The sequence below is a fragment of the Idiotropiscis lumnitzeri genome, chromosome 12, assembly GCF_059441095.1.
Source record: "Idiotropiscis lumnitzeri isolate Australia: NSW breed Sydney's pygmy pipehorse chromosome 12, RoL_Ilum_1.0, whole genome shotgun sequence".
In the NCBI taxonomy this organism is placed as follows: domain Eukaryota; kingdom Metazoa; phylum Chordata; class Actinopteri; order Syngnathiformes; family Syngnathidae; genus Idiotropiscis; species Idiotropiscis lumnitzeri.
Genome location: NC_142402.1, coordinates 1,684,921 through 1,705,968, shown reverse-complemented (window position 1 = coordinate 1,705,968; position 21,048 = coordinate 1,684,921). Strand labels below are relative to the sequence as shown.

The 21,048-nt window shown below is 40.9% G+C and overlaps 1 protein-coding gene across 4 annotated transcripts in view; it reads left to right on the top strand.

The window, feature by feature from the left end:
- Positions 1–2,577: 2,577 nt before the first annotated feature.
- Positions 2,578–21,048, top strand: part of LOC148325152 (phospholipid phosphatase-related protein type 4-like) — a 235,487-nt gene continuing 217,016 nt past the window's right edge. For 3 of the 4 annotated variants that reach the window (XM_088311140.1, XM_088311142.1, XM_088311138.1), the window contains exon 1: positions 2,578–3,051. In XM_088311140.1, the coding sequence (XP_088167266.1) occupies positions 2,971–3,051 (81 nt within the window). In that variant the 5' untranslated portion in view covers positions 2,578–2,970. The remainder of the gene's footprint in view (positions 3,052–21,048) is intronic. The other variant, XM_088311141.1, reaches the window with a different exon arrangement.

Below are 21,048 nucleotides of genomic sequence, written 5' to 3'. Positions count from 1 at the left end.
AAATCTATACACATAGACAAAATCTATATTGCAGTAAATCTGTGTTTATGCATGTTCAAATGTTGCTCAAACAAATCAGAAAGGTATAGTACCACATACCCATTTCTCAATGTCGACAGTCATGCCGTGCCAATAAAATCGGCAACATAAGGCACTGCGTGTTTTAAGGGTGCCAGTGTGCCCTCCAATAGGAGAAGAGTGAAACTCTTCGAAGAGCCTCCTGGACTCCTCTTGAGTTTTAATTGCTCTCCTGGAGCAAAAGAAGAGTTCACCGTCTATATCAGGAAAAAATAAGAATCTTAATAACTTTAAATTGCTAATGATCTGAGCTACACGCGGGATTGGTTACAATGAAAATACTGACCTTTTAGAGTGAATTTTGAGGCATACCTTCTTAGGTTTTGCTTCTTGCTTTCATCATACCCAGGTGGGTATGTTCCAGCAAGAAGAAGATTGTAAACTTCGTCCCACTCCTCCTCCATAACTACAATGACAGTTGCAAACTATTTTCCTTCTGATACAGTTGACATGAATTAACAAGCAAAGTATATAGGAAACATTAAGGAGCACATACATAACTGCATACTCAGTCATGCCATATCTGTATAAGGTTTGGAAGTACTAACTTTAAGTGGCTATATTCAGTCATTTTTACTGGATCATTGTTTTTGTTTTCTTTCTAATTAAGTAAAACCACCAACAATGAAACTCAGAATTACTACAAAGAGAACATTTACTGGCGATATCAAACGAGTATGGTATACATAAACTGCGTGAGAAATGTAGGCAACTGAAACACACGCCCAAAGTATTTTGAGACAATGAATACGTCAAATAAGACTCAAATGAAAATGAAAACATTAAGTACTCACCGCCTTTCACCGCACAATGCAGAGGTAGGAAAAAATGCTGCAAACTTCCAGCGAAATCACTATCGGTAGGACAAAACGCAACTAACTTCCCCGCGAAATCAGTATGGGTAGGACAAAAAGCAACTCACTTCCCGCGAAATAACAATCCGCGTTATGCGCATGCGCGCGCTTGCGCACTAGGCATTGATAGGACTTCTCGATGGGTAGGACATTTTGACTGAACAACGGTACACATTTCCGACTCCGGTTTACAGGTACGGATTCTTTTTACACATTTGTGTATTGAAATATGGATTATTTATACACATTTGTGACTGTGTAGGATTCTTTTACAAATACGCATTTGTAAATAGTTTTGCTAAAATAATGGCCCCAACACCTTCGCCTTTGCCTACACCCACTCAGACAGACAAGTACTTGGTGAGCGCTGCGCTGCCACGAAGAAAACGAAGATAACGCCAAAGAAGAATGAAGATGGAGACACGCAAGTCTTTCAAGGATATTTAGCACTTTGTGGATGTGAGCACACGATATTTGTATACTTTTTTTGTTGAATCATTTAGCATTACAACTGTTTTCTTGTATTTATTTTGGAAGTGAAATGCGTATTTATTTGCCGTTTGAATGTGTATGTGAACAGTTCTCACGGGTTGCTAGAATAAACCCTGTAATTGTGTTCAACCTCGTGCTGTGTTGAGACTGAATACATGGTGATGGCAACTACTACACAGGAGAGTTTGTCCCTCACAATGGACATCAATATTCAACTGTTAAAATCTTTGGCAACAACCTTTCTCACGAAACCCAAGACATCGTCAGAGATGTAAACACATTGACATTCAATACATTTCACTTGTTCTGCACTCAATGACAAGAAAAGAAAAGTTGAATGTTGTCCAACAACAAATATGGTTTCAGATGTTACCACAAAATCTGTTAGCATTGTTCAATTACAGAAATGTTGAAGTTTTAGGTAATATTCAAAGTGAAAAGTTATATAAGCATAAGAGCAAGTCGGGGTGTTGGTCTATATATTGTATTTTGGTAGTGTCATGTTTGCTCTTATGCTGAAAGAAACTCCTGGAGGTCGTAGAAATCAATAAATTAGGTTGTTCTGGTCAAAGCTACCGATCGTGCATGTGTTGTTTTTTGTCTGTGAAATGTATGAGTTTTCTCGGTATTCCCCCAAAAATGGGTTGTTGACGACCCATATTTGGATCTAATAGACCAAATTTAATGGCTTCATCCAATTTTTGACCCAGCAGTTTTTAAGGGTGTTGAATGCAGAACATTTAGGCATGCACGATGTTCCACGAACTTATGAAGTAAATGTTCTCATTACTTATTCACTGCATTGCAGATTTTTAGGGGCAAGTAAAATACGCCTGTCTACAACATGAGGTTACATGCCCTGTTTTACATAATGTCAATTAAAATTTCAATTGGAGGCCAATGTGCAGTTTCAACCAGTGCTTATTTACACTGCTTTCCCCCCTTAAATAACAATTTGATAACTGCATTGTGTGTTGTTTTTTTTGGTTGATCCTGCCTGATTTTTAAATAATTTGCTTATCTTAAACGTTAAAGTAAATAATTTTACAAGAGGGCAAATAATTTTCCATTTTCTTTGTATGTCTGTGTGTTCGCTTGTGTGTGTTGTATAGCTCTATTCAAGCGCACGAATTAGAATAGAGTAGGATGTACGGGTCCGTGTTTGCGCCTAGTGTGCGCGCATATGTACGAGTGTGAGCGTGAGAGAGAGTGGTTCGGAGCTTGCGAGCCGCAGGTTAGCCAACCCGATCACAGGAAATAGCATTCCAGATTTGAGCAGTGGACTTGAGGAACCGCTCTACTTGATGATAGCTAACAATTTGGGCGGACGTCTTGTCAATGCGACTGAACCTTGGTAGAACGTCGGATACACGTATTTAGGACAACCAAAGCCGAAACGCAGGACAACCGTCAGCATCATCTTGACAGCCGAGAGACAATAATTCGACAAAAAACGAGACGATTTTGTCAACATTTACACTGGTATCAAGGTATCAAGTCCAGCGCCTTGTCTCTTGGCAACGGGAGAGCTCAGCAGCTGCTCGGAATGACTACCCTGAATCGTCTGAAATTTGGAAAGGAGACAAAGGACAGCGTTACGCTGCTACCATGTTTTTATTTTGTAGAGGTTAGTTATCTATCTATCTATCTATCTATCTATCTATCTATCTATCTATCTATCTCTCTCTCTCTCGAAATTAAAACAGTCACGTTTACAGACTGCCAGATAATATTCAACAATGACAGATGTGATAGAATTACATGTTACAATTCAATACAGTACAATACAAGTTTATTATATAGCACATTTCACAACAGCTGGAGCTGTAACAAAGCACTTTACATACAGAATAACAAAATAGCAATAATTCAACAACAAAGACACTGAAAGCAGTGTATTAAAACATAAATTAATGATCCAAACACATATACATAACCATATACATAAAATGTAACCACATAACCAGAAAACAGTAGAATAGTGACTCATGTTGGTTCGAAAGCCAATGAATAAAAATGTCCTCAAACGTGTTTTAAAAGTGGACAGAGAAGGGGGCTTGCTTAACATTTAATGGAAAGTTATTACAGAGGGAAGGATTGGCAACAGAAAAGGCCTGATGTCCGCTTTGTCCTCGGCACCTCCAGCATCATTTGGCCCATGGACCTGAGGCACTGGGCTTTTGCATAGGGGTGGAGGAACTCAGTGAGGTAGGCTGAGGTTAGGCCATTTAAAGATTTGAAGACAAATAGTAGTATCTTAAAACAAACTCTAAAATGCATTGGGAGCCTGTGATGAAAGGCCAGAATTGGTATTATGTTCTCCCTCTTCCGAGCTCCTGTTCAGTGGTGAGCAGCAGCATTTTGGACCAACTGGAGATGCTTGAGGGAGGACTGGCTGATTCCAAAATAAAGTGCATTACAATAATCTAGCCGAGATGTAACAAAGACATAAATTACTGTTTCAAGTGCTGCAGAGGAAGAAATAGCATTACCTTGACCAGGTGCCTAAGATGAAAGAAGATGGATCTAACAGTAGCACTGATGTGCCACACCAATTGAAAATCACTGTCCAATTTAAAACCCAAGTTAGTCTTTAGATAAGATGCCCAGGTCAACAGGGTGGAATGTGATTTGTTATTTATGTGATTTATGTGAGGGGAAGTAATTCAAGTTGTATTCTAGTAAATAACCGTTCAATTAAGACCGTTATTTTTTCATAATAATCCACCCCTATTCAATATCATGATGTCGGTTACTGTCTGGAGCCTGGAAATAATTCGGGCTTTGACAAGACAGATGTCGGTCAAAATAACATTGTAAGATGTGTTAGAAAAGAGGTCAGCGTCGAGAGCATTTTACCGAAATTTTGGTTCTACCAGAAATCATAAGGAAGGATTATGCCATTTCATGACTCTAGAAGCATGAATACCATAAAAGAAAAGAATACATAAGAAAAGCTCAGAAACACACTCATTAAAACCCTCACAAAGTTGAGCAAATGTGCTCTACCATTGAGAAAGCAAGCAAAATTTGGGGAGTCATCACTAATGCTGCCATCATCTACATTTATGTGTTCACTATTCACTTAACATTTAGTTCTTACACGCTGGGACTCCCCATCATAGCTATCTTAGAGAATATATCACACGTGTAGTATTTGTAGGAACTATTTTTCAAAAGATTGTGACTGCATTTGATGTCACTTCTAATGTATATGCAATAATGGCGCAGCTGTATTTCTCGTACTCTCTGTGTTGTAAGGACCATCAGCTGATATCGCTCATTGAGGAGATCGTGGATGTAAGATATAGTCACAAAAATCAATGAAAATACAGAATCTAGCCTCGACCTAATTTGAAGGTTGTCATCATTAAGAATTGTAATAATATTATAAAATTATAATGCAATTGTTCGGTCCCAGTAGCTCCTCTACATTCCACCTTGTGGATCTGGGTCCCCTCGCGCCTGATCTAAAGCCAACAGTCTCGAACTTCGGTTCGGACAGCGACATGAGACTGTTTTGCTCCAGGTCTATATAGGCTATACTTGATTTGATTTCTCACGAGGTGCACCTTTGAGCTACTTCAGAAAACCTCACACATGTTCCCTCGTTAGAGAAAGCCACAATTAACATGGCAAAAAAAGCCACATGATATGAAGACGTGTTCAACCATTTTTTCAATCATTACACGAGTTTTATGGAATCAAATTTTACCAAACTGTTGTGGGGTGTGAAACAATTCCAGAGGCATGTAATTTCAATCAACATGACATAAGCAATGGATAATGTAGGAAACAGCAGACAATTCTACATAATCATTTGCATAGATGAAGCAAAGCTTTTGCAAATTGCTCAAAAGAATGAGAATGTACAATGATGGGACAATTCGAGAAGTAGTTTTACAAATTTCTGTTCTGATCCGAGAAATACACCAAAACGACAGAAAAACTGTAAAAAAAAAAATACTCGAGATACGTATAAATATACATATACATATAAATATATATATATATATATACATATATATATATATATATACATACATATATATGTATATATATATATACATATATATATGTATGTATATATATATATATATGTATAAATATATATATATAGATACAGGTGATATAATCCCCCAAAATTTAACTCAGTTAAATATTTTAACTCAGTTAACATAGTTTGATTTTATTATTTGCATACTTTGCAAATATTATGCCATATTAGCTGTCTTTAGCACGTCTCAGAACAAAACACTGTGTTTAAGTTACCACTGGGCCTTGCAAACCAACACTGCTGGAGTGTGGCGCTTATGGGCAGTTTTGAGAGATGTTTCGGAAACAAATGTCTTCAAAATGTCTCCATTTAGAATGTATTCAAGAATCTAAGAAAGCTATTAGAACAGTCTTTGAATTAAATATACTTCATATTGGTGATTTTGCATCAATTCCAAGATATTAAGTAAATATCTGTTATAAGCTTTGCAAAAAATAGTAGTTGAAAAATGTGATGAATCACAATTAATCATGGAATTTTTTGTGATTAATTAGTAAAAAAAATTAATCACTTGACAGCACGAATATATATATATATATATATATATATATATATATATATATATATACACATTCGACATAGACTGGCTTCGTCCTTAACATTAAGATGTTATTCACGTGGCATAAAAGTTGCCAGGGAATGCATCAAACCTGAATTAAAATAAAAAATGTTTACAACGTAAAACGATTGTCATCTAATTATCAGTTGTGTTACGACCTTTGTTCGGAGAATCATTAAAATGAATGAGTATGGGGCTTTATGGGGTGAGGGCGGGGTCGGCATGCAAGAAAAGGTTGGCAACCACTACCATAGAATATTGCAGATGCATGAAGTGGAAATGCTGTCTCTCCGTAATTGTTTGTTGTTTATTTTCACAGTCTTGTTTGTAGGATATTGTCAAATTATTGTTAGAGTAAAATATATATATATATATTATATAATATATATATATATATATATATTGATTTCCATTTGATTAAACAACTCACTAATTAAAACACTTGTGAAAAACACAGTACTTCATAATATAATCATAGAGTGGTAGTGTGCTGTACAGTATGTTAGGGTTGAGGGGATCAGCCTGAAACATCGTGTACAGAGATTTGATGATATACTGGAAACGGGTACGGGTCTTGGCCTTTCTCTGTAGTAGTTTGTGGTCTGGTCAGAAAATACAGTTGCTCTCATTTATTTGTTTTTGTATGGGTAATTTTTTCTGTTTCTTCTTTCATCTCTCAGTGTTGTTGCATGTATTTGATATCTCACTGCCAGATCATCCTACCCGCTAACTGGCTGCTAGGCAACAAAGCGGACTGAATTAGGTTTATTTTTGTATCCATGTACTCAGGCTAGAACTGTTGAAACAGGAAAATATTATAGTGGATTTTGTGTTGAGAGTTCTTTTTTCAAAAACTGGTTCATTCAGCTCAGCTCCCGAGGTGGCTCCTCAATTATTACTCTTTTTTTTTCTTTTTGCTTTAACTTAATTATGTATAAAATTAATCATTAATTAAAAATACATTATTGTTAACAGCGTCTTTAATGGTGTAGTGGTACACTCACATGAATAGGGTCTGTGTGTTTTCTGCAAGTGGCCGGTGAATGGTTCAGGGTGTTGTGTGCCTTTTGCCCGTCGTCTTCTTGCCACGGTTCCCTACATTGTTGACCAAGCGAGTTGCTGCTTAATGTGTTATGCAAGCACTGCAATAAACGGACTCCACGGAAGTCACCATCGTGTCTGTGTAATAATAATCACACCATACATCTAACATGGTGTCAGAAGTGGTCGTAATCCGGTGTATCGACGCATGCAGTTGGCGAGTGGGATTTTCCAAACGTTTTGACTGAGACATAGGAGCTGCGCCGAACCATCGCCTTGAAGTAGCCATGGCCACGACCATACCACCGCCTTCTCCGATGACGCTCAGCGGCAATTTGAGTGCGAATTGGGACATTTTCCGTGCGGAATACGAAGATTATTAATTGGCCACGGAACTGGTGAGCAAGCCTAAAGAAGTCCTAGCGGCGACATTGAGGAGTGTTATGGGAGCAGAGTGCAGACATATATACAAGCACAACCTGAGGCTGAGTGCCGCGGAGCGGGCAGATCTGACTGTCATCTTGGACTCACTAGAACAGTACTTCAAGCCGGCGAAGAATGTGATTTATGAGCGTTACCTGTTTGGCTGCTGTAAACAGGAGGAAGGTGACCCTATAGACTGTTTTGTGACCCGACTCAGAGAAAAAGCTGCTACATGTGAATACGCCGCTCTGCGAGACGAGTTAATCAGAGATAAAATAGTTATCGGCATTACCAACAAGAATACATGCAGACGACTGCTCAGAGAAAAGGATATGACACTGGCCAGTGCTATTGAGGCCTGTCGGGTATTTGAGCTGAGTGACGCACAGTTGAGATCTATGGAGCAGGAGAGAGCTCAATTGAACAATATTAATACCATAGGAAAGCCTACATTTAAAAGAGGAACCAGCTCTGTTGAGAAAATGAGCACTCACCCCTCGCAAGTAAACACTCTCTCTGCATGCAAGTACTGTGGCATGTCACATGCATGGGGGAAGGAACACTGTCCAGCCTATGGCAAGAATTGTAATTCGTTTGGCACTGCTAATCATTTTCCAAAGGTGTGCAACAAAGCTAGGAGAAGAGATAATAAACTCAACGCAGTGGGGGGACTGAATGTATGATGAATATCTGAAACTCAAATACAGTGAATGAAGTTAATCCGCTCGAATTTCGTCACTTCCGGTCAACTTCTGGTAATAATAATAATTTTGAATGATACCGAATAACATTGAATGACTTTGAATGATTCTCAAACCCGTCACTTCCGGTCAAATCCCATTACTTACGGTTCTATTCCAGTCAAATCTCGTCACTTACGGTTGATTTAAATACTGTCGCTTCTGTTTAATTTCCGGTCGGATCACTTCTGGTTAATTTTCGTGACATTCCCGACACTTCCTATTCACTTAGGGTCGAATTTTGTAACTTCCGGTTCACTTCCGGTCAAATCCGATCACTTCTGGTTAAATCCGATAACTTTCGGTAAATTTCCTGTCGAATTACGTCACTTCTGGTTCACTTCCGGTCAATTTACATCACTTGCGGTTCACTCCCGGTCGTTTTACGTCACTTCTGGTCGAATTCCGTCACTTCCGGTTTACTTCCGGCTGAATTCAATCACTTCAGGTTCACTTCCGGTCGATATACATCACTTCCTGTTCAAATCTGTTGAAATCCAGCACTTTCGGTTCATTTCTGGTCAAATTCCAGCAGTTTTACTTCACTTCCGGTTGATTTTCGCCACTTCCGGTTCATTTCCGGCCCAATTCCGTCACTTCCGGTTAACTTCCTGTCGTTTTCATCACTTCCGGTTGAGCTATGCCACTTCCGGTTCACTGCCGGTCGAATTACGTCACTTCCGGTTTGAATTTCAGCAGTGTGAAATGTTGAATGTCCCATTGGAGATGAATGGGGAATTTGGGGGTGAAAACATGTAAAATGGGAATGCATGAATAGAGTGAATCACATGAATAATGTGAAAGGAGTCACAGGAATGCGAAATGAATGACCTGAATGTCTTGAATTTCAAGCTAGAAGCATGTAAATGTGAAATGTTAAATGTCTAATTGGACATGAATGGGGATTTTTGGGGTGAAACATGTATAATGGGAATGCATGAATAGAGTGAATGACATGAATTATGTGAAAGGAGTTCCAGGAATGTGAAATGAATGACCTGAATGGGTTAAATTTTAATTTTGAAGCATTTAATAGTGAAATGTTGAATCTCCCATTGGAAATGAATGGGGTTTTTGGGGGTTAATAAAGTGAAATGGTGGAATTTTTGGAATTGATTGAAGTTGGAAAGGTGAAAATTGGATGAAAATGGGGAAGCTGTAGTGTGTCGAAGAAGGGGGCGGGGGTGGGGGGGCTGTTCAAGTAAATCCGAGATTATCCCCACCAAGGGTAAATTGAATTAGCTAATGTTTCCAATGGAGGAAAAGGGCGGCGGGGGGGTTAATTTATGGGTGGGACCGGGGGGCGTGGTAAATTGAAGCCCGCATGGCATGAATTTTACGATTTGATTGAAGTTGGAACGGTGATAATTGGATGAAAAATGGGGAAGCCGTAGCGCGTAGAAAGAGTGCAATTGGAAATGGACGAATGGATGAATTTTTGAAGGGTGAATGAGGTGAAATTGTGAGAGGAGATACGGCAATGTGAAATGAATGACTTGAATGTGTTAAATATCAAATATGAAGCATTTAATAGTGAAATTTTGAATCTCCCATTGGAAATGAATGGAATTTTTGGGGGTGAATAAAGTGAAATGATGAATTATGGGAAATAGGTGAAGGCATGAAAAATGGAAGCCTGAAAGGCATGAATATTTTGAATAGATTGAAGTTGGAACGGTGAAAATTGGATGAAACGTGGAAGTAGTTGCACGCCGAAGAAGTGCAATTGGGAATGGATGAATTTATGAAGCGTGAATGAGGTGAAAGTGTGGAAGGGGATACTGGATTGTGAAATGAATGACCTGAATGGGTTAAATTTTAATTTTGAAGCATTTAATAGTGAAATGTTGAATCTCCCATTGGAAATGAATAAGGTTTTGGGGGGTAAATAAAATGAAATGGTGTATTATGGGAAATTGGTGAAAACATGAAAAATGGAAGCCTGCGAGGCGTGAATTTTTGGAATAGAACAAAGTTGGAATGGTGAAAATCGGATGAAAACTGTGGAAGTGGTTGCGCGCTGAAAGAAAGCGAGGAAGAAAAAAGTCGAATGACATCTGTGTGACGGCCTCAGCCTTCACACAATAAAGTCGAATGGTGTAGAATAACATATGTGTGAAGGCCTCGTTATCCGTCATATGATTGATACAGTGCACTCAGTCAGATGACGGCTGATTTTTTTTTGTGACACATAGGTCACCACTCATGCGCAAACAACGATGCTAAGTGCAGCACAACTAACAAGCTAGCGAGTTGGTTACCTCGAATTTTAAGCCCTCGTTTTATTCTCTTGAACTCAAGGTGGGTATAAACATGAGTGGGGGTGCTGGACCAAGTAAGAAGACAAAAACGTATCACTTTAATACAGAATGGGAGGAGGAGTTGTTTTTCACGATGACATTTTCGAAGTGCGTTTGCCTTATCTGCCAGTCTACCATGGCAATACCAAAGTAGGGAAATGTGGAGTGGGATTTTCGGACTGTTCATGGAAAATATGATACAGTCTTTCCGCCGAAAAGTGAGCTGAGGAAGCGAAAGGTGAAGGTATTAAAAAGCCAGTTGTCAAGACAGCAGTCATTTTTCAGATAACTCAATCAATCAAATTTTATTTATATAGCACTTTTCATACATAAAATGCAACTCAAAGTGCTGTACAATAAAAACATCCAAATTACAACAAAAAACTAAAACCCATTCCACGCACCCAACATAAACACAAGACACATCCACATACACGCCTGAACTCACATTCACACAACTTAATAAACCATCTTAGTAGAAAGACAGAAAGACATGGCAAGGCACAGAGAAACCATATGAGAAAATGTACGCATGGTAGGTCATCCGCGCTGAGAGGGATGACAGCCCACGGCTACAGGGAGCTTCGCCAACACTAGACCCCCGACCCAGACTGACCGGGGTAGCCCCTACACATAGTGCAGAGGGCCCCGGTCCGCCGGGCCTAAGGAGCCTCTGGGATGAAGCCCCCTGTGAGAAAGCCAGCCACACCTCCCAGCGCGGAGGCCCCCCTTGAGGAAACACTGGGGCTAAAATATATAAAAGAAAATGATAATGCTAAAAGAAAAAGAAGCTAAAAAATTAAAAGACAATAATATAAAAAGACTGAGCTAAAATATATAAAAACAAATGATGATACTAAAAGACAAAGAATTTGAAAATTAAAAGACAATAATATAAAACGACGGCGCTAAAATATATAAGAAAAATGATGATACTAAAAGACAAAGAAGCTAAAAATTAAAGACAATGATAATAGATAAAATGACAGTCCTGAATTAAAAGACTAAGATGAATTATTTAAAAGCCAAACTAAAAAGGTGAGTCTTGAACCTCCTTTTAAAAATGGCAACAGTCTCTGTGGACCTGATGTCCTCCGGCAGGCTATTCCATAGACGAGGACCAGAATGGCTGAATGCAGCCTCGCCATGTGTTCCAGTGCTCATCCTAGGAATAATTAACAGGCCGGTGCCAGAGGACCTCAGGGTCCGCGAGGGTTGATACGAGAAAAGAAGGTCAGATAAATAAGATGGCCCAAGACCGTTAAGGCATTTAAAAACTAATAGAAGCACCTTAAAATCAATCCTGAAACACACGGGGAGCCAATGCAGCGATTTAAAAACTGGTGTAATATGTGCCCGCCCTCTGGTCCTCGTCAGCACCCGTGCGGCTGAATTCTGAAGTCGTTGTAGACTGGAAATACTCTTTTTGGGAAGACCAGAGAGCAGGGCATTACAATAATCTAGGCGGCAGGAAATAAAAGCATGCATCAGCACCTCCGTGTTAGCCTGAGAGAGAAGCGGGCGGACTCTAGCGATATTCTTAAGGTGGTAAAAAACAATCTTGGTTACATTTTTAATATGAGGAATAAAACTGAGCTCAGAGTCAAAAGTGACGCCCAGGTTCTTCACAAATTGTGATAATTTATAATCTTGTAGTTTTGGTAAAAGTTTTTCTCTCTGACCCTCAGGACCCATAACTAAAACCTCTGTTTTGTCCTGATTGAGCTGTAGGAAATTCTCTGCCATCCATGACTTAATATCTAAAATGCAATTTAAAAGGCTTTGTGTCATCCGGAGAAATGGCAATATACAGCTGTGTGTCATCAGCGTAGCTGTGGAAACTGATGCCGTGTCTCCTAATGACATCCCCAAGAGGAAGCATGGACAGATTAAAAAGTATTGGGCCTAAAATTTAACCTTGGGGAACCCCACATTTAATTTCATGGGTTTTGGAGGAACAGGTATCCATACTTACTTCTTTGTAAGTCTGTCTGTCTGTGAGATAAATAAAACCAGTTAAAAGCAGTACCAGAGATGCCCACTAGGTTTTTAAGTCTATTTAATAAAATGTGGTGATCTACTGTGTCAAAAGCGGCACTTAAATCCAGTAGCACTAAAACTGTGAGTTCTTTTTGCATCTGCAGAGCACCTGAAATCATTTAAAATCCTTAAAAGAGCTCTCTCTGTACTGTGGTTCATTCTAAAACCAGATTGAAATTTCTCTAAAACATTATTTGTACTTAAAAATAATTTTACTGTAGAAAAAACATTTTTCTAAAATCTTACTTAAAAACGGTAAATTGGATACAGGTCTGTAATTATTTAAAACACTGAGGTCTGAATTGCTCTTCTTCAGAAGGGGCTTCACCACCGCCGTTTTAAACGCAGTGGGGAAGACACCCGTCTGAAGAGAGCAATTAACTATATTTAAAATCTGTTCCTCAAAAAATCCATAAAAAGCTTTTAAAATTGATGTGGGAATTGGATCTAAAAGGCAGGTTGTTTGATTTACCTGGGAGAAAACTCGACCAAGTGTCCTTGCATCAACCAGGGCAAAACTTTCCAGTGTTTCCTCTGGTAAAAATGAGCGTTAATAGAATTTACATTTTGATGAGCTAAAAGACTGGATCTTATGTCATCGATTTTACTTCTGAAGTGGTCTGCAAAGTCCTCACAGAGAGCGTCTGTCGGTGTCTGTTGAGGACTTTTTAAGATCAGAGCTGGTTAAAGGATCGAAGGTGGAGAAGAGATATCTAGGGTTGTTTTTATTAATTGTAATGCGATTTGAGAAGTAAGACATTCTTGCCAGTGTGACTGTTTTATTGTAGGATTTTAGTTGTTGACATAATATTTGATAATGAACTGTTAGGTTGCTCTTTCTCCACATCCTTTCTGCACTCTTGCATTTTCTTTTTGATTTCTTAGTTAAATCATTTCTCCACGGAGGTAGCGTCTTGATTTTTATGTTTTTTGTTAAAAGTGGAGCAACCGAGTCTAATGTTGATTTTAAAACCCTGGTAAAATTATCAACAATAAAATCACTAGGTGCAGGTAAAATGTCAGCAGGAGTGCTCTTTAAAATCTCAATTAAATTTGCAGCCACCTCAGAAGTTAGGTAGCGTTTTCTCACTGTTCTCACCGGGGCTGCTTGTTGATTAAAACTGGCGATGTTAAAATATACACAGTATAGTGGTCTGACACAGCCAGGTCAACGACAGAGGACCCACCAATGGACAGGTTGTAGGTTATGACCAGGTCCAGGGTGTGTCCTCTGTTGTGAGTTGGCTGTGCGACATGCTGTTTAAAATCAAAATAGTTTAAAAGGTTTAAAAATTCTCTGGACAGTGGGTCAGAGAAATTGTCAACGTGCACATTAAAATCGCTAGTTATTAAAATTCTGTTATAAGTGGAATGTAAAATCGATAAGAACTCTGAAAACTCACTAATAAAAGGAGTAGAGTGATGAGGAGGTCTATAAAGTGTGAAGCACAGAATAGAGGGTTTGCTAAGAACAAAGGCATGGTGTTCAAAAGATAAAAATACCTGTTAAAAATAGTTTCCTTTGAAATAAGAGAAGTTTTTATAATTGATGCAGTCCCGCCTCCTCTTTTACAGTCTTTGGTCGAAAATAAAAAATTAAAATTCGGTGGGCAAGCCTCGATGAGAGCAACTGGAGCATCTGTATCTAGCCATGTCTCAGATAAAAGAATACCTTCATGGTTGTTGTCTAAAATCAGGTCGTTTATGATAAAAGTTTTGTTTAAAAGGGAGCGCACGTTCAGCGCAGCCAGGTTAATGTTTGTGCTGGACGTGCGCTCTTGGTCGCATGGATTTGAAATGTTAACATGAAAAAAATTGTCACTGTTAAAACTACTTTGTTTGTGTGTGGGAGGGAAGCGTCTGCGAGTGATGGTTTGAATTGAGAAAATGTCCGATGTGGGTGGTAATGATAGTGGGGGCCTGTTGGGAGTGCTATTGAAAGAAACTAAAATTGCCCTGTAGGTGGGTGTAGTGAGGTTGTTCTTGCAATGGTTTGTGTTAGAGCTTGGGGTGGGAACACAGGCAATTTGTCCCGAGGAGTCAGCTGGGAGCGTGATTGACAACTGCTAAAATCGAGCTACCCAGGAAGCTCGGGTGAAAACCGTCTGGTTGGTAAAAGAAACGACCGTTCCAAAATAGGTTAAAATTGTCAATAAAAGCAAAACCAAAATGTCCGCAAGTGCGTATGAGCCATGTGTTCAGCCTTAAAAGACGACTGAAGCGCTCGCTGCCGGGGGATAGCGGCGGTAAACGACGGCTTATCCAGCAAGTCGAAGAGGACATTAAAATCTTGCTTGGTTTGCTCCGATTGTCGGCGCACTGTTTCATTCGTCCCCACGTGGACAACGAGCCGGGATACGGATGGTGGAAGAGAGAGAAGAACATCTGGCAGGATGTTAGCTATGTGCGTGACTTTGGCTCCGGGATAACAACGGGTGATGGTACCAATGTAGCGTGTGTGTTGAATGATGCTGTCGCCAACAATGACGGTGGTTGGTGAGTGCAGAGGATGTGAAGAATGAGTGCCAGGGGAACCGTGAACTCTATGGAGATAATCCCGACCTCGTTGTCCTATATCGTGCTCCCCAGGCCGGGTGACAACTGAGGACGGGACTGGTGAGTGGTGCCGATGTTGTGGCCCACTCGTGTGCCGGGACACTGCGTCCCTGAGCAGCCCCACTCGAGAGCGGCCGACCGGGCCACGCATGGACTTACCCACTCCGGCCGAATTCAGCGTGAGTGGCAGAGAATTCGAAGGAGCACCTGGGACCCCAGCCCTGGGGTCAGATGCAACAGCTGACATCTCCAACCGCAGGGGCGCAGCAGTGGCAGCGGGAGAATCCTCTGCCAGGGCGGAAAAAACGATTCTTCATGACCAATCGAGGCCGGGGAGATGGTTCTCTGCTCCTCTGGCTGGGGGATGCCACCTCAACCCAGGTGGTACCATGGAGTGGTGTTGAGCAGGATGGGCCTGGCCAGGTAGCCGGATCCCATCTCACCGTGTTCGTCAGTGGAGCCTCATCATACTCACAGCTGTCATGATTCCGCTGGAATGACCATCCATAATGACGGCGGAGAGTTGTGGGAAACGGGTCGTGAAAGACGAGATGAGGAACTCTTTTCGATGGAGTTCTTCCGTCAGACGATGGACTTCCTCTCTCAGGTCAGAGATTGTTTTATTTGTTTCATCCTGCACCATTATGAACCGGGTCCGGTGACCGGGGCTAGCCCAATGGGCTAGCAGCGGCTAGTCTGAGGCAGGAGTATGCTAGTTGTCTGACAGTTGTTTGACAGTTGGCCGGTTCACCGGTGGGAGCGTGTGTCCGTAGGTTAAAAATTTAAAACAGTCACTGTATACAAAAAATAATAAAAAGTATCTCCAAACAGCAAAAGTAGTGCAAGCTTACTATGATGAGCACTCCTACGGAGAACAACTTCCGCGTCACCACACCGGCCACAGACTCCTTCTGCCAAACATGCACTTACTTAAAAAGCGAAAGCCCCCCCTGAGATTAGCTACATCTACATACATTGTACAAAAAAATCCTCTCTTTATCTCTCTCGCTCTCTCTCTCTGTCCCTCTCTCTCTCTCTCTCTCTCTCCATATATATATATATATATATATATATATATATAAATTTGCATTTTTATAGTAGGTAGATCATTTTGCCTTGGTCATTTTATAAGTAGCTCGCATGCTGAAAAAGTGTGAGCACCCCTCCGCCTTCACACAATTACTGCAATAAACGGACTCCATGGAAGTCGCCATCGTGTCTGTGTAATAATCACACCATACATCTAACACACAGCAGGTTCCCACCATGGTTGGTCGGTCGGTCGGCAGTAGCATTAGCTTAAAAAATACAAAGAAATACAATTAACACAAAACATGTATCTCTCATGCCATTCATATCCCAACTGCTGCAAAGCATTTTCGGAGTGTTTCATGTTTTATTTTTTTGGGCACAGTCTGTTGTGTAAAGGTTTCTCCTCAACTGTTATGTTTCCTGCTTGCAATAAGCTCAATAAAACAGACTACGACATTGTGGACAGTGGCCCTTTTATCTATTTTTCCCCTGCGTCACCAAATTGTGACCAACAGTGTGCTAACAGACTGTTTATTGCTCCCAGTCAGTGCAGCACTTTGGTGTCTCAAGCAGTGTTGTTTTCGGCAACAATGACAATGATGAAAATATTTTGTTAACGCCCCTTTTTTTCATGACAAGAACAAGACGATGACGAGCTAAACGAGGTTATTTGATGGTGAAAACATGACGTGACATACATTAAATTTTTGTTGACGAGACAAGACGGGACGAAATTGATAGCGTGTGGTTCGTCAGATGCTCAAAATTGATGACATCCCTTCTTATTGTACTTGTAATCTGTCTTTCAAAACATTGCAATGAAGTGCAACCTATCTTTCGTTTGGGCACGCCCACCACCGGGACAGCACGCAGGGCGCATGTCATGACCCGTGTCGGTCATGTCAGGTGGTTTTGTTATTATTTGTCACCTTCCTGCCATGTCTTCGTTTTGTTTACTTTGTCAGCTGAGTGGGGCATTTTCCCCTCAGCACTCCGTCCCCACCAGCCACGCACCTGTTCCCCGTTAGCCTCGCACACCTGACTCCCATTTGCTCCCATAATTACCGGACTATTTAACCACCCCATGCCGACAGCTCAGCGTCGGTGCATTGCCTTCCTTTCCCGACATCGCTGCCCTCGCTTTAGCGATTCTGCACGCCTCTAATATCCTTGCCTCGTTCATGCCCCCAGCTCTTGTCACCTGTCCCTGTCCCTGTCCCGTTTCATATCCCCACTTAGTTCGTTCCCGTCTTGTTTTGTTCTTTGTCCGTGGTTCAGTTTAGTCACGTTTAGTTTGCCTCTGTTATTTTGCACCCTGCTACGTTGGTTATCCTTGTTTTGATTCCCTTAATAAATTCCCTTAAAGTTACCCTTCTTCCTCACCTTTTGGGTCCACCTCCAACTCGCCTCCCGGCGGATCGTGACAGCGCATGCTTCGCGCACGCACCCTCACACATGGTGTCTCACGAACACGTCTGCGGTCGTTTGTCTCGGCTCGCACACACTGACACGCATTCCTTTGACGGATCATGGAGACAGTGACACTCGCAAGGCTACTTCGCTCTGATAACCGCAACCTGGTACATGTAAACAAGACATATCTTTGATAGTATTTGTACTTGTGCTAAAATGTGCTAAAATTGTGTTAAAATGTTTTTATTCTATGTTGCTTTATGTGAAATAAAGCCACAACAGTTGCCAAATAAAGCGTTTTGGTTCTCGGCTTATTTTGCGGCAAAGAGCGTTGATTCCACTGTTACGTTATCCGTTTATAATGCATAATCCTTAATAGTCAATCAGAAAGTCTTTGCTATTGGGTGGAATCCTTGTATGCCTGCTTTTTAACTAAAACGGACTAAAAGCTTTTTGAGATTTGGTCTATCAAATATCTTATTTACAAAAACTAGACTAAAACTTTTTTTGGGGCGTTTCCGTCACCTAAAACCGACTAAAACCTTTTTGAGTTTTCGTCGACTAAAACTAGACTAAAACTATCACAAATAGGAATGACTAAATCTGACGAAAACTAAGAAGCATTTTTGTCCAAATGACTAAGACTAGGACTCAATCTAAAATGCCTGTCAAAAACAACACTGGTCTCAAGCCTTCACCAACAGAGGGTGCTAAACACACTGTGAAATGCTCCCAGTCAGTTGTGCGGAGCGCTCATGAAAGTCACACATACAGATTTGGAACTCGGTCCACACATAAGGCCCTCCTCTTATAAGGCACCTTGTCCATTTTGGAGAAAGATTTGGGACGCCCTATGGTTGATAAAATAGAGTAGTTTATTTATTTATTTATTTTCACAATTTTTTCATCTTGGCTAAATAGATAGCAATGCTGTCTTTCACTCTTTTGTCGCTCTCTCACTCCAGTTTATGTGCTCACTGTGCCTATAACCTCCCCCTTCTGTCAGATTCCGCTTACCCGGGGGGTGGGGGACCACATCAGGATAGTGGGTCCCTAGTGCCGGCTCTCCGTCCAACGGATCAGAGGGGAGAGATGGGGCGGCTAGAAGCGGGAGAAGGGCGGCGGGGGAGAACGAGTCCCTTTGCCGCCGCCGCGTACCCTTCTTCCGCCGCGCGCCCCACTATTATTTCACCTTTTAAGCCGGCGTCGAGGCGAACTCGCCTAGGTTCGCTAACTGCCCTGTAAATTATTATTGTTCTTTTCGCGTCTTACGCGGGTAGATTTAGAATCTTTACCTTTTACGGAGCCAATCCGGTCTTCCGTCGCTCACGGGGCCACCGAAGAGTAACCGTGCAGAATCGGGTGCTCCACGATCCGACCGCTTCCGTTTTTACGGCAGCTTTGCCTCAGTGAATCTGGTTGCATTTGTTATTGACCTAGTGGATTTTGGCTGCCCTTGTTAGGACCGCGCGGATTTGGTTTCTCAAAGCCGGAGTAAACTTTTACTATTCTAAATCTTTTATTTTGCTGGTACTTAGCCGTTCGCTCACGTGTGTTAAGGGTCAAGTGGTGAGAATGAATCAAATCATAAGGATGACAAAGATAGGATTGTTTTAGAATCGAAAATCTTACAAGATTTATTTACGAACACAAGGGATCGCGTGACATACATCCAGTAAGTGTTTTAACATCCGAACACGGCAGTCGCGGGATACAGAAAGGACAAACTCGACGGCATCACAGAGTCCCCGCGGTCACAATCGATGCGAGAAAATCAGAAAGGTTCCATCGAAAACGAGGAACAGATAGAAAAGAGGGGTTAAAAGAGTTTCCAAATCATCATATATCAAGTTCTGAATTTAAATAGTGAGCCTCCTGAGAGTGATCAGTTCCCGAAGAGCCCCGGGGTTCGAATTCTAGCGATAAGGCGAAATAGGGGGAAAAAAACAGAAATAACTTTGGACAAATCGACTAGGCTCTCTCTTATTTACTTAAGCGCGCATCACTTATGTTATTCCTTCGGTTTCGTTACCTTATCGGGGGTTAAGCCTTTTTTAGTGGTGTCCAATCGATAGAGGAAAAGTAAAACCCATCCCGCAGAGGGACCAGGGTCCGGGGCGAGAAAGGGTGGAAAAAAGCATAAGTCCCAAAAAAAGAGGAAAAATGCACAAAAATAGAATCCTCTGTCAAAGTGTCCCCATGAAATGCGAAAAGATAGCCCTTAGTTCCTCTTGGGCGAGGCTTATATAGTCCTGCTTTGCCTCAAAGTTTCCATGACTCATAGTCACGAGTGGATAGTCTCACTGACTCATAGCTAGTGTTTTTCCATTCCCTTACCACTAACCAGGGTGTTAACTTGTTTTTTTCTGATCCTCTCAGCTCAGTAGTTAAACCCAACCAATGTAATACAATGCAGCTCAAATACATTGGATACATAATATACATGTTGTTACATTCTCTCTTTGTAATCAACAGGTTATTGAACATTTTCATTTCTTCTTCATCATGTGTCATCATCAGAGAGTAATAATGTACACAGGTTATGTTCATGCACAAAGCAGTTTCAAAGCCAAGCCATTTTATACATCATGGCTAAATATGTACTTGCTTATTCTTTCAAAAGTTGCATGTTGTTTATATAATACATCGTAAAAGCAATAATCATTCCAACATTAGAACAACATCCTGACCAACTGTCTAACCATGCAGCGAGTCATCCTAACCAACTAGGGTTTTCCCCTGTGAGTCACTCTGACTATCTGTTTAACTATGCAGCGAGTCAATCTGACCAGCTGCCTAAGTTAACTAGGGGTTTTCCCCCAATCCATTCGTGTTATGTGATTCATCGTAAGTCATGTGTTGAACACAGCAAGAGCATTGACTTTGGTATGTGTATGTTTTGACTACTTTTATCCACAACGAACCATTGAATAACATTAATTTTGATATATGTATGTTTTAACTATTTTTTATTAACAGTAAGACCCCCATCTGAACTAGGCTGAGCTGGCGTGCCGTCGACACTATCGCCATCTAGTGTCTATTCTAGAGAATTGTTTGTTAAGGCTAAATTTAGTGACCTTTCTACTAGGTCTTAGCCCAATTCATACTATATTACTTCCTATATGTTCTATCACTTTGCCTGACCAGGCGCGTCACTCGACACTTCCCACTTCTGAATGTGCGGACAGAAAGATGCTAGGGCTGTCTCAAACGAAAGAGAGATTTCGCCGCTGCTTCCTGCCGGCTGCTGTCGGACTTTTTAACAAGAACATTAGGTCAGGCCTACAACCGGGCGGGCATTAGTGCTATTGTGCAGTCCTATGATGCAATACACACTACTAGTGTGCTTTTTCAATGCTGTACTTAAATATTGACCAATGGTGTATTTCGTTTACCATTACAGTATTCTTATCGTTACAGTACTTTTATCACTGCAGTATTTTCTATCATTGTAGTACAT